The sequence below is a fragment of the Triticum aestivum genome, chromosome 5B, assembly GCF_018294505.1.
Source record: "Triticum aestivum cultivar Chinese Spring chromosome 5B, IWGSC CS RefSeq v2.1, whole genome shotgun sequence".
Lineage (NCBI taxonomy): Eukaryota > Viridiplantae > Streptophyta > Magnoliopsida > Poales > Poaceae > Triticum > Triticum aestivum.
Genome location: NC_057807.1, coordinates 448,477,196 through 448,490,261, shown reverse-complemented (window position 1 = coordinate 448,490,261; position 13,066 = coordinate 448,477,196). Strand labels below are relative to the sequence as shown.

Genomic DNA, 13,066 nt, shown 5'->3' with positions numbered 1-13,066 from the left:
AAACACTGAAATAGGCAAAAAAAACAGCAATTCGGACTGGGCCTCCGGTTAGTAGGTTAGTCCCAAAAATGATATGAAAGTGTAAAGTAAAGCCCATAAACATCCAAAACAGGTTATATAATAGCATGGAACAATCAAAAATTATAGATACGTTGGAGACGTATCAGCCGACCCTCTATGGCGCGCCCTGGAGGAGTCCTACTCCCACCAGGAGTAGGATCCCCCCTTCCCTAGTTGGACTAGGAGATAAGGAAGAGGGAGAGAGGGAGGAGGAAAGGGGGGAGGGGCGGCCCCCACCCAATTCGGATTGGGCTTGGGGGGGGGGGGCGCCCGCCACCTGGCCGCCTCCTCCTCTCTCCCACTATGGCCCAATAAGGCCCATATACTTCCCGAGGGGTTCCCGTAACCTCCCGGTACTCTAGTATATGCCCGAACTCACCCGGAACCATTCCGATGTCCAAACATAGGCTTACAATATATCAATCTTCATGTCTCGACCATTTCGAGACTCCTCTTCATGTCCGTGATCACATCCGGGACGCTGAACTACCTTCGGTACATCAAAACACATAAACTCATAATACCAATCGTCATCGAATGTTAAGCGTGCGGACCCTACGGGTTCGAGAACTATGTAGACATGACCGAGACACGTCTCCGGTTAATAACCAATAGCGGAACCTGGATGCTCATACTGGTTCCTACATATTCTACGAAGATCTTTATCGGTCAAACCGCATAACAACATACATTGTTCCCTTTGTCATCGGTATGTTACTTGCCCGAGATTCGATCGTCGGTATCTCAATACCTAGTTCAATCTCATTACCGGCAAGTCTCTTTACTCGTTCTGTAATACTTCATCTCACAACTAACTCATTAGTCACGATGCTTGCAAGGCTTATAGTGATGAGTATTACCGAGAGGGCCCAGAGATACCTCTCTGAAACACGGAGTGACAAATCCTAATCTTGATCTATGCCAACCCAACAAACACCTTCGAAGACACCTGTAGAGCACCTTTATAATCACCCTTTTACGTTGTGACGTTTGGTAGCACACAAAGTGTTCCTCCGGTATTCGGGAGTTGCATAATCTCATAGTCTGAGGAACTTGTATAAGTCATGAAGAAAGCAGTAGCAATGAAACTAACACGATCATAATGCTAAGCTAAAGGATGGGTCATGTCCATCACATCATTCTCCTAATGATGTGATCCCATTCATCAAATGACACCACATTTCTATGTTTAGGAAACATAACCATCTTTGATTAACGAGCTAGTCAAGTAGAGGCATACTAGGGACTATAGGTTTGTCTATGTATACACATGTACTAAGTTTCCGGTTAATACAATTCTAGCATGAATTATAAACATTTATCATGAATTGAGGAAATAAATAATAACTTTATTATTGCCTCTAGGGCATATTTCCTTCAGTCTCCCACTTGCACTTGACGATATGTATTATGAGTTATGTGTTTTTGATGACCGAAGTTTGTTCGGAGTTCCAGATGAGACCACAGACGTGACGAGGAGTCTCGAAATGGCTGAGACATAAATATTGATATACTGGACCATGTTATTCGGGCATCAGAAGTGTTCCGGTAAGTTTCGGGTAAAACCGGAGTGTCGGAGGGGTTACCGGAACCCCCCGAGGGAACTAATGGGCCACCATGGGCATTAGTGGAGAGAGAGAGAGGAGGGCAGGCAGGGCAGGCTGCCCCCCCTTGGAGTCGAAATAGGACAAGTGAAGGGGGCGGCGCCCCCCTTTCCTACTCTCTCTCCCTCTCCTTCCTTCCCCCTCTCTTCCTTGTGATGGAATCCTACTAGGACTAGTAGTACTAGTAGGACTCCCTCTCCTTGGGCGCGCCCCTAGGGGTCGGCCGGCCTCCCCCTTGCTCCTTTATATACGAGGGTAGGGGGCATGCTAGAACACATAAGTTTCTCTTAACCGTGTGCGGTGCCCCACTCCACAGTTACACACCTTGATCATACCATCGTAGTGCTTGCAAAGCCCTACGCCGGTAACATCATCATCACTGTCGCCATGCCATTGTGCTGACGGAACTCACCCTCGTCCTCAACTGGATCAATAGTACGAGGGACGTCATTGAGTTGAACGTGTGCTGAACGTGGAGGTGTCGCACGTTCGGTACTTGATCGGTTGGATCGCGAAGAAGTTCGACTACATCAACCGCGTTATTGAAACGCTTCCGCTTTCAGTCTATGAGGGTACGTGGACACACTCCCCCCTCTCGTTGATATGCATCACCTAGATAGATCTTGTGTGATCGTAGGATTTTTTTTAAAATTACCGCGTTCCCCAACAGTCAGCTTTTCGGAGCCCATAAGTTTGACACAATTTCATTTGTGAAGTTTGTGAAGCCTGGAGCTGGATGACTTCAGAACAGGCCCTATGTATAGTACATGCTCACATTTTTAGCTATAAATATGATAGTAACATTATGTATAAAAAGCTTGAAAATCTATTATTGTTTCTTCTCAATATTCTTGGAAGGTACTAAATTCCTTGGATGAACTAGGATTATTTAAGTAATGTTGTCAACATGGGGATAATTATTCTATAAGGGTTACAAATGAATAAAAGAACTCAAATAAATTCCGCTCACCACATCTGATTTTTTTGTTGCAGCCATATATGCTAACATAATATCACCGAATTACATATTTTAAATTTATGATGAACTATGAGTGTCAGGTAATCGAAGTTTAATCAACCACTATGATAAAAGATTATCACTAGCATGATAGATGGGTGCACGTGGAGCATGCCATCTCCTCTAGTGTTACTTATATTTTGACCACATGCCTTCACTTTTTATTTTATGCTTGTAGTTCTTTTGCATCACGACACCCTCTAGAATGTATCCCATGGATGATTAAAAGCCCTTGACTGATAATCATGTTTTTTTCTCTTACATCAGTAATGGTATTTTAAGTGGGAACAAATTAACAAGAAAACAATTTGGCCAAAGATGATTACTTGATTTTAAATATTTGTACAACTCAATACTTTAATGCTCAAGTGCAAATGATGATGAAAACACCCGAAAACTGAGAGAATTTGGTCCTACTAAGTAGAGAAACACAAAATGGGTATTTTTTGCGGCTAGAAACTTTTTATTTGTATCTGGCATAAAGTCCAAACATACACATTTGAAACGCCAATTTGAGTGACAATTAATGAAAAGGTATTTTTTTAAATAAATAGAAGATGAGTAGGCATTATGTGTATCTTTATATTACTGAAGACCATTGAAGTCCACAATTTTTTTCTATTGAGAATTTTGGATCTATATATGGGCCTAATTGGTTTGATGCCAATATTTGGCATTCCAACTTTTGATAAGTACAAGAAATTGGCTAGCAATTGGTTGGTTGCCAATTGATTCTTGTGAATCGATATTTTTTTTACCATTTATTGACAACATTTGGTTTTGTCAAATGTTGGCTTGTCAAATATTGGCAATGCCAAACTGGTATCAAACTAGTTAGCCTCTATGTCTATCACCAAACTCAATGAAAGTAGATAAACATAATTTTGGTGTTGTGAACGAGGACCACACGACAATGACCAAACTTGGGTTTCGTTTTCAATGCAAAGTATTGTAAAAACTAAAATGTCACAAAACTTTAGCATTTTAAGTAGTTGGCAATTGGCATTAGATGCCACCATCTTTAAACACTACAGTAACAATTTTAATGAAAACGCATGGCATTTGGAGATGGTGACGGTATTATTTTTCATAGTATTCATGTTCATTTTGCATGCTGATAGATAAAATACTTGTAGTAAGGACACTCATATCAAACAAGTTTGTAATAACTGGATCATTTTTGTACTTTAGCGGTTGTTTATCAGCTTACGTAGCAACTTTGATTCTCAGTGAGCTTACGTGAACCCACTCCAAAGCTACAAAAGTATAGACATGCGTACCTACTCACATGTCGACAAGGGCCACCGCCCCCTCCCCCACCCCACAACAAAGTTTGGACACAATTGTGAAGACTTTTTTAGGGATGATTAGATTAGAGAAATAAGAGTATTTTTTCCTTCTTAGAAATCCACATTTTGTGTTTTGCTCCCTCAACCAACCTTATCAAACACCAACACTTATTTACATGTTTGATGTTTCGAAAAAGGAAAGTAACCAACCTATGGATGGTGTTGATCATATCGTGTTAAAGTCTCGCAAACAGAAGTAAGAATGGATCCATGGAAAAAATTGCGTGACTTGTCGTGTAAAGAACAGACGGGCTATGGATTAATGAAAGGAGCAAGAAGTCATCGCCCTGGTGATCAAAGATTTAGAAGGAAAACTGATAAGGGTGCATGCTATCTAGTATCGAATCACTGCTTGTGCTCAGGCTATGGATGCATACGCCATCAGATATGGTCTCCTGCTTGCTCGAGATATGGGATACAGAAGGATATGCGTGGAAAGTGATGCTAAAAATATGGTCACAATTTTCAACTTCGAGGATTCAGAGTGGCCAACTACCATTTACCACGAAATCAAAGAGCCTATAGGAGGTTTTACTAGTTGTGTCTTATGTTTTGTGCGAAGGGAAGCTAATAAAGCGGCCCATCGATGCGCCAAACAAGCCATATAGGATTGGAGGGAATGTATATGGATAGATTATATTCCCACCTTTCTCACTGATTGTATTCAAACTCATTGTAACCCCTCCTTTTTGAGTAACTAGGTAATTGCCCGTGCGTTGCAACATGGGCATATATATATATATATATATATATATATATATATATATATATATATATTCTATTGGTTTAACACCAATCATATCGATATTTACCTTCGACCCACCATATTCTAGATATTAGTAAGATTTGATTTGATTTGAATATGGATAGAGGAAGTCAAGGAAAGTTTTGATTTATTTGAGGTTTTGATAAGATTTGATTTTGATTTGCGTGCAGGTAGGGGAAGACAAGGAATATTTTGATTTAGATAAGATTTTCGTAAGATTTGATTTGATATGGGGTGTGGGTAGGGGAAGACAATAAACATTTTGATTTAGTTAAGGTTTTGGTAAGATTTTATTTGAGTTGGTTGAGTTAATGTAGGAAAAAACCAATGTAGGAGGGACGCATGAGAATGTGAGGTGAATGTACCAACTCCGTTCAATAGTATTCTCCATTCGTTCCTTTATGTAAGGTGTATTATTTTCGGCACAGTGACCAAGACACATAACCATAGACATGTTAGAGTGAAATTACCCTTAGCAAATTTGTTTGTTTGTGGCAAGTAAATCAGTTAGTCTAGAAAACTAAGAGGTGCATGCAATCAAGAGAGATATTTTCCTTCTTTTGCTACAAGAGAGATACAGACAATTGGGAAAGGGATACTTTCCTTTTCCTGGAGGGTTATAAGCGGAATTACGAGGAATCTGAAAGAATGCACCTTACATTATGGAATTTTATCAAAACACAAATACACCTTATATAAAGAAACGGAGGGAGTATATATACTAGCTAATGGCCTGTTACAACAATGACATACATATTCCAGTGGTTTTACCTCAGTCGTGTGTGCCATATACATTACACCCACCATATTCTAGATTTTAGTAAGATTTGAATTGAGTATGAGCAAGGTAAGCCAAATGAAGTTTTGATTTGGTTGAGGTTTTGGGTTAGATTAGATTTGATTTGGGTAGGGGAAGGCAAGAAACATTTTAATTTAGTTGAGGTTACAATAAGTTTTGATTCGGCTGAATTAATGCACGGCCTATGATTTTGGTAAGATTTGATTGATTTAATACAGACATACAGACCGAAATGAGTGAAAACTAAAGAAAAGACTGAAATAAGTGAACCAACATACTAAAACATGTCCATATACATCTGCTTAAAAAGTTAGAACTTCTTATACTCCCTCCGTCCCAATATTCTTGTCTTAGATTTGTTCAAATACGGATGTATCTAGTTACGTTTTAGTGTTAGATACATCCGTATCTATACAAATCTAAGACAAGAATTTTGGGACGGAGGGAGTATTTATATTCACTATATTTGTGAATGGAGGGAGTAACATTTTAGCGGCAAATGATGGCTAGGTTTGCTACGCAGGAGTGCAAGTCATTAAAGAGAGAAAAGAGGGGATTTCAGCCTAAATAAACTGTGATGAATGGGCGAAAGAGTAAAAGGGGAAGGAAAAGGCCAAGGGAAAACGCCGAACGCGATCATCAAAGCAGAACGGGGGCAGAGGAGGTCTGACCCGAACAAAGCAGAGCAGAACAGAACAGGAGAGGGTTGTTTACTCATACACACATACACTCCCCCACCATTCCCCTCCCCTCCCCTCCTCTCCGCGTCGTCCGTCCTCCTCCGTCCCCCAATTTCCGCTCCAAAACCCTCCCCGATTCCCCCCGCCCTCCGATGGTCCTGATCTAAGCATGTACCGCCGCCACGCCAAGCGCCGCCGCGAAGCCCCCGATCATGCCCTCCAGGCCTCCTCCAAGGCGCCCGTCATGACCACCCACGCCGGCGGCGCTTCCTCCTCCTCCTCCTCCGCCGGGGCGGCGGGCGCCTCCTCCTCCTCCTCCTCCGCCGCCTTCTACGCGCCCCCGCCCCGCCGCCTCCACTTCTTCGTGCGCGCCACCGACTCCAAGACCATCGCGATACACGCGGCGGCGGACGACACCGTCGCCGCCGTCCTCGCCCACCTCGCCGACTGCGGCTACGGCCGCGACCTGCGCCTCCTCTACGCCGGCCGCCAGCTCCAGCCGGAGGCCACCGTCGCGTCGCTCGGCCTCGCGCCCGACTCCACCCTCCAGCTCGCCGCCCGCCTCCGCTCCACCCCGCACCCCAAGGCCTGGCAGCTCGCCTCGCACATCGCCGCCACCGCCGCCTCCGGGGACGCCGGCACCGACTCCGCCCACACCCTCGACGACCTCGTCAAGGAGTACATCTCCTGCTGCGACCCCGCCAGCGAGCACAACCGGAACGATCGCAGGGCCAAGGGGGACACCACCAACACCGACCGCCACGCCCAGGACTACCTCGACATCTTCCTCCAGTCCGGCGCCGCCATCGCGCTGGTTCGCCTCTACCTCTCCGATTTCTCCTTCTCCCGCTCCTACGCCGAGCGCGCCATCAGGTGCTTCCTCAGCACCGACCCTGTCACCCTGCCGCATAATGTCATGCTCGTCACAGCGCCTGTGCTGCTCGAGTTCTGCCGCCTGCTCGCTCTCACCGCGGGCAACAAGGATTCCCTCTACAAGTCATGCCGTTACACACTTGCATCGGTGCTCTGCTTGCCACTCTCGGTGCTCGGTGCCTCCAAATCGCCCACCAAGGTGATCGAGCAGGTCCTCCCGTTTGCCAGAGAGATTGTTGAATTGGTCCTCAATGGACTTGGATCAGAGACCATGCTGGTGCCAAGGACAGACCTTGAGGAGCTCTCAAACTTCTTTAAAGTCCTACGCCAGCAGGTACTCCTTTGGATGCCTGACGGCTCAATGCCAAAGAATATGTACAGCAGGGAGTGTAAGCGTACTGACACATGGGTATGGGAGTTGCACGAAATGTCCATGAACCTGCTGAAAAGGGTGGATGAGTGTCTCAAGAGGTTGGAAATGGATCTTTCATCTTTGTCATCTGACACTAGGGGGGGCATAGAAAATCAACCTATCTGGGTCACCCGATTACATATCCTTGCCATATTGACAGAACTGGATTTCATCTCAGGGATATTTGAGGATGTGGCACACAACCTGCGGTTCGTGTTGCTGGCACACAAAGCACCTCTCAATGCGCTCGTGCGCTGTTCCAAGAGGAACGAGCATCTCCACTGGCTCATGAAGCATAAGGATCTGCTCTGCTTCGAAGCAAGAAGGAACTTGGTCTTAATGTTGTTTTCTGAGGGGAAGGATGACTATGGGGAGCTGCATGAGATGTTGATCGACCGGTCACGTTTACTGGATGAGTCCTTCGAGTACATAACACAGGCAAAACCCAGTGAGCTTCACAGTGGTCTGTTTATGGAGTTTAAGAATGAGGAGGCTACTGGCCCTGGTGTTCTGAGGGAGTGGTTCTGCATGGTGTCTCAAGCTCTGTTCAGCCCACAGCAAGTACTCTTCTTGCCTTGTCCTAATGATCAACGGAGATTCTACTTGAATGGAAGTAAGTTCTCTTGGTATTAACTTACTACTTTATATCCAGTTCTATACTTCTAATGGTAATTTGGTACGGCACTTTGACTGAACGACTTGGAAATCTGAATTGGATAAGCTGATGAGTGTAGCTCGCTTGTTGACCCAGGTCTTTTTACATGTGTGATATAATAAATAACTGCATATCTTAGCTTAGTGAGATGAATAGGATTTGTTCATCTGAATTTTCTATCGCACAGTGCATGTTTTTCCTTGAAAGTCTCATACGTATGAATGCCACTACATACAGGCTCTGCAACTGGTTTCGATGAATGTAGGTTCAACACCCAGTAGTATAAGCTAACAAAAGAAAAAAAGTAGTTTGCTCTATTGTCGGATGTCCTGGAAGGGACATATTCTTCTCAATCTAAAAGAACTAATGATTGCAAAATGTGTTTCTTTTGATCAGTCTGTTGAAACATCCACTTAGTATTTTGAAATGAATTTAACTGTAGAAGGTCTGCAAATCATATGGCTGCTTATGGGGCTACATTTTCATTTTCACACAAATAAAGGATGGTTGTTTTATTAGTTACAATATGTACTTCTAGTACTAGTTGGCATGCACTATGCTACCGATATACTCCCTGTGTTCCTAAATATTTGTCTTTTTAGAGATTTCAAATGGACTACCACATACGGATGTATATAGACATATTTTAAAGCGTAGATTCACTCATTGTGCTCCGTATGTAGTCACTTGCTAAAATCTCTAGAAAGACAAATATTTAGGAATGGAGGGAGTAGCATACAAAACAAAAGCTGGGATATTGTAGTCTTGCCTTTACTTGTCTGCTTGGTTGAGTATATTATAAGCCTAAGGAGATGTCTCACTAACTTTTGCGTGTTTGTGCCTGTTACACACTCTGGTTACCATATGTATGTGCTGGTACAAGTTACTCCAAATACGGTTTTTTGTCACGCATGTTGGGTGTGAGGATGTCAATATAGGGGTGAGGGTGTAGGCAATTTTTTTGTAAATTTGTTGTGGCTACTCGTTGTTTCTATTTACAATCAAAACAATGGCTTGTTCATATCTCACAAGTAGCCTTTTTTAATATGCTATGAAGAGATACTTGGTCTAAAATTGTATTTTGATCTACGCATGTTTAAAACGTGAGATAAAATATATAATCCTTTTTTTTCTCATACCCTATTTCCTTTGATCAATAGCTTGCAGTTAAAATTCCTATTAAGAGGCAGATTATCCATTCTGCTGTCCAGCTTGAACCTTGCACAGTGGCTCCCAGTGGTCCTGTTAGGAATATTCTGATACATCTTGATATTCATTTGAAAGTGTGTGAAATAACACTAACCATATTGATAAGTACAGATCTGTCCCAAGTCACTAAAAACTACTTTCTGCATAAGATATACAAACTTCTTATATAGGGGAATGCTAAACCGTTTGTAGTGAGTTAATTCCCCTTTTGCCTAAATACAGTGGTAATTTCTTATTGGATTCAAGCAAATATAAAATGATCATCTGGTTAGCCTAATAGCAACCAAGCTGTCTACCCTGTAGACATGTAGTGGCACATTTATTTTCAGAAAGGCAAAATAGGACTGTAAGCCTTCAACCTATTTCCATATAGGTGATCAAGGAGTTAATGCTGCCGATTTGAGCCCCTCAGGCCTCATCACTTCAGTTTTTTGTGCGATCAAGCCTTTAAGTGCAGTTTTGTTCTTTTGACCCATCAACTACCCCTTCTAGTTTTAGCTGTCTTGACCCTTTTGCTTACAAGATTAACAATTGGCAGCACAACTACAAAGTGTTGTTAATATGGACTGCTAACTATTGCTCAAACTTTTAACATGTTTTTGAGATTTGTTTCTACCGATATGAGGTCTCTTTGTATTCACACTTAAACTTAGTTAAGAACACTCACAAGCCCCAACAAACCTTCTGAAATTTCAGTATGAATACTCATTTGCTCAAACAACACCCATATAGAAGACATATTAGTTGTAAGGTTCTAACTAGATGTTCTTTAGCAGTGGCATGATTAGAGCAAAAACAAACAGTGGATGCTCTAATTACCAATCAGTTTTGTCGGGCTTAATTGCAAATACTGGATAGTTCATGGCTCAAATCAACAAATTGGAAGTTCGAGGAGGCTTGATGGACAAGCTGAAATAGTTTTGTCGGGCTTGTTGGGGCAATTTTCCTTTCTGAAATAAACTTCACATCAAACTGTACTTAATTCTAGTTATTCGAGCAAATGAGCAATCTTTCGGCTTTCTTCTACTTAATTGTGGTTCTTATGCATTCAATATTGATGAGACACGTTATGTCCGCAAACCAAGTCGGTGCTGATTGAATATCTTCTAACTTTTGGTACTTATCTGTGCTTTGCAGCATCTGTTGTTGATCCACTGCACCTGAAATACTTCGTTTTTTCGGGACGAGTAATTGGATTAGCATTGATGCATAAAGTGCAAGTAGGGATAGTTTTGGACCGCACCTTATTTTTGTATCTTGCTGGGAGAAGTATTACATTGGAAGACATTTCTGCTGCAGACCCTTTCACGTATGCAAGCTGTAAAAGGATTCTAGAGATGGGTGCTGCCGAGATTGATGATTTAACTTTAACATTTTCCCGAGATGTTCATACCTTAGGGTCTCGAAAGACTATTGAGCTTTGCAAAGGAGGGCAGGATATCTCTGTGAACATCAGTAACAGAGAGCACTACATAGATCTTCTTATTAAGAATATCTTTGTTGACTCTATTTCTGATCAGCTAGCTAATTTCGCAAGAGGATTTGGCGACATATTAGCTAATCCGAAACTCCGGGAGGTATTTTTCGGGTGTTTGGATCTAGAAGACTTTGACCGAATGCTAGGGGGAAGCAACAACACTATAAATCTGAAAGATTGGAGATCACATACTCAATATAATGGCTACAAAGAAAAAGATCGCCATGTTAACTGGTTCTGGAAGGTATGCTGTGTATTACTTAGCCATGGATTTTCATTTATTTTATTCCATGCCATGATATGCTTTAATCACCTGCTCATCCCATGTTCTCAATTTTTCATGGGCAACATACCATCTCTCACTTTTTTTTTGTGATTCATACCATCTCTCACTTTGACTCCCATGTAGATTTAGGAGGAAACATTGATATCAACCATAGATAAATAGGTGAGGTATATACGTGTGGTGCAATGTGCAAGAGATATTTAGATCACAATCCTAACATCCATGTATCCATTAAGATCTATTCACTTGATACCCAGTATTTTGTATGTGCCATCCTGTATATTATTTTCCCAACAAAAATGATTGAACTGCTTCTATCATTGCAGAAAAAGGTTTTTAGTTCTTCTTTTGGTCCTAGTGTGAGTTCTGAACGAGGCAAGTAACCAAACAAAGCCTGGCCAGTATTCTTGCTGGTTGGTGCAAAGAACTGGGAAATCGCATGTTGTCTTCACTAACAAGACTGTTAACATGTGATCCTGCATATGTTAAAATCCCAACTATGATTGCATCATTTTTCTAGCTTATCGGAGTTCTAAAAAGAAAACCATGTTCGTCCTTTGTGTAATGAGATGAGTACAACCAAACAGCTTTTCCCAACACTCGACCAGAGTTGGTGTGGTGCTGATATCAACCATTGTTTCAAATATAATGAATTGTGCAAATTTAATGGCAAAGCACCAGCACATTGTCCCTATCTGTGTCCGCTGTTATATCTCGTGTGTATGTGTGAAAAGTTTCAGTTGAAATCTGTGTATCTTTCTTTTGTAGCATAATCAATTTATGCATGTCTAATCAGTTTTGTGTACTTGTTTATTCACACGGTAGGCCGTGGAGAGCATGCCAGTTGAGCAACAGAGGCAGCTCCTCTTCTTCTGGACCTCAGTGAAATATTTGCCCTCAGAAGGCTTTGGTGGGCTGAGCTCAAAGCTGTACATATACAAGACAACGGAGTCAGCCGACCATCTCCCGTCGTCGCATACATGCTTCTACCGCCTCTGCCTCCCCGCATACCCGTCCCTCAAGGTGATGCAGAGCCAGCTGCAGAAGATCACACAGGAGCATGTGAGCTGCAGCTTTGGTACGTGGTAGAATGCTTGGCTGTGGGAAGTGGGAACCCAAAGTGGTACATTTTGTATATATCGAGTTAGCGACAACCCTTATCTATCTCATTTAAATCTATTGCTAGTAGAGCTTAAAAATTAGGCTGCCGTGGTTTGATTTGTATGTATGGAAAGTTAGCGTCCCGGTCGTTTAACCTTAATGTAGGTGGAATCAGAAGAGTGCAAGGTTCATTTTCTTCACCCATCCTGTTAACTTGCTGTCGATTCCTTTTTGCTGCTGTTAATGTTCTGTTTCTTCCCTGAGGCCCTGTTTGGATCGAGGTGCAAACTTCGTGTGATCCCGGCGTTCATTGGAAAATCCAAACAGGGCCTAAAGGAGTGAAATGCGCGCACATTGTGACCCTGTATATATAGCTAGTACTACCAATCATCCCAACAGCAGATGGTACTAACTGCAACATCTCTCAAGTTAGTTCTGGCTGCCAGTGGATGGATGGATGAAGGTGTGACATACAGGCTATGGTAACCGGTTGCAGATGTGCGGTTTGGAAGCCGTTGGTGGAGTCTGGTTATTTTTGTTGACCCCCACTTTTGTGAAACTGGTCGAAACTTGCTGGTTGACAAGTGGAGTGCCTCCAGTAATCCCATGGCTGCTCGGGGTTTGAAACATTGGCGGTAGAGTATTACCGCCTGAAGTTGGCTTAGACGCATCTTCCAGCACCGAGAAATGGCCATGGCGTCGCAGAGATTCTTTGGACGGTGAATAAACATGGAAGACGTCAGGAGATTTGGTTTTGTCGTCGGTCGAGAAACTAGT

General features: G+C 42.6%; 1 protein-coding gene across 1 annotated transcript; it reads left to right on the top strand.

Annotated features, from left to right (window-relative positions):
- Nucleotides 1-6,330: 6,330 nt before the first annotated feature.
- On the top strand, nt 6,331-12,489 carry LOC123112382 (E3 ubiquitin-protein ligase UPL5). Its single transcript, XM_044533352.1, has 3 exons — nt 6,331-8,174; nt 10,563-11,146; nt 12,014-12,489. Exons 1-3 carry the CDS (start codon nt 6,446-6,448, stop codon nt 12,275-12,277), a joined length of 2,577 nt encoding a protein of 858 aa, XP_044389287.1. The 5' UTR covers nt 6,331-6,445; the 3' UTR covers nt 12,278-12,489.
- Nucleotides 12,490-13,066: the final 577 nt, after the last annotated feature.

Excerpts from the sequence above, each read along its gene's own strand:
- LOC123112382 (XM_044533352.1), top strand. The coding sequence starts at position 6,446 with ATGTACCGCCGCCACGCCAAGCGCCGCCGCGAAGCCCCCGATCATGCC. Across the intron at positions 8,175-10,562 it reads GAGATTCTACTTGAATGGAA|CATCTGTTGTTGATCCACTG; the intron begins GTAAGTTCTCTT and ends TGTGCTTTGCAG. Across the intron at positions 11,147-12,013 it reads ATGTTAACTGGTTCTGGAAG|GCCGTGGAGAGCATGCCAGT; the intron begins GTATGCTGTGTA and ends TTCACACGGTAG.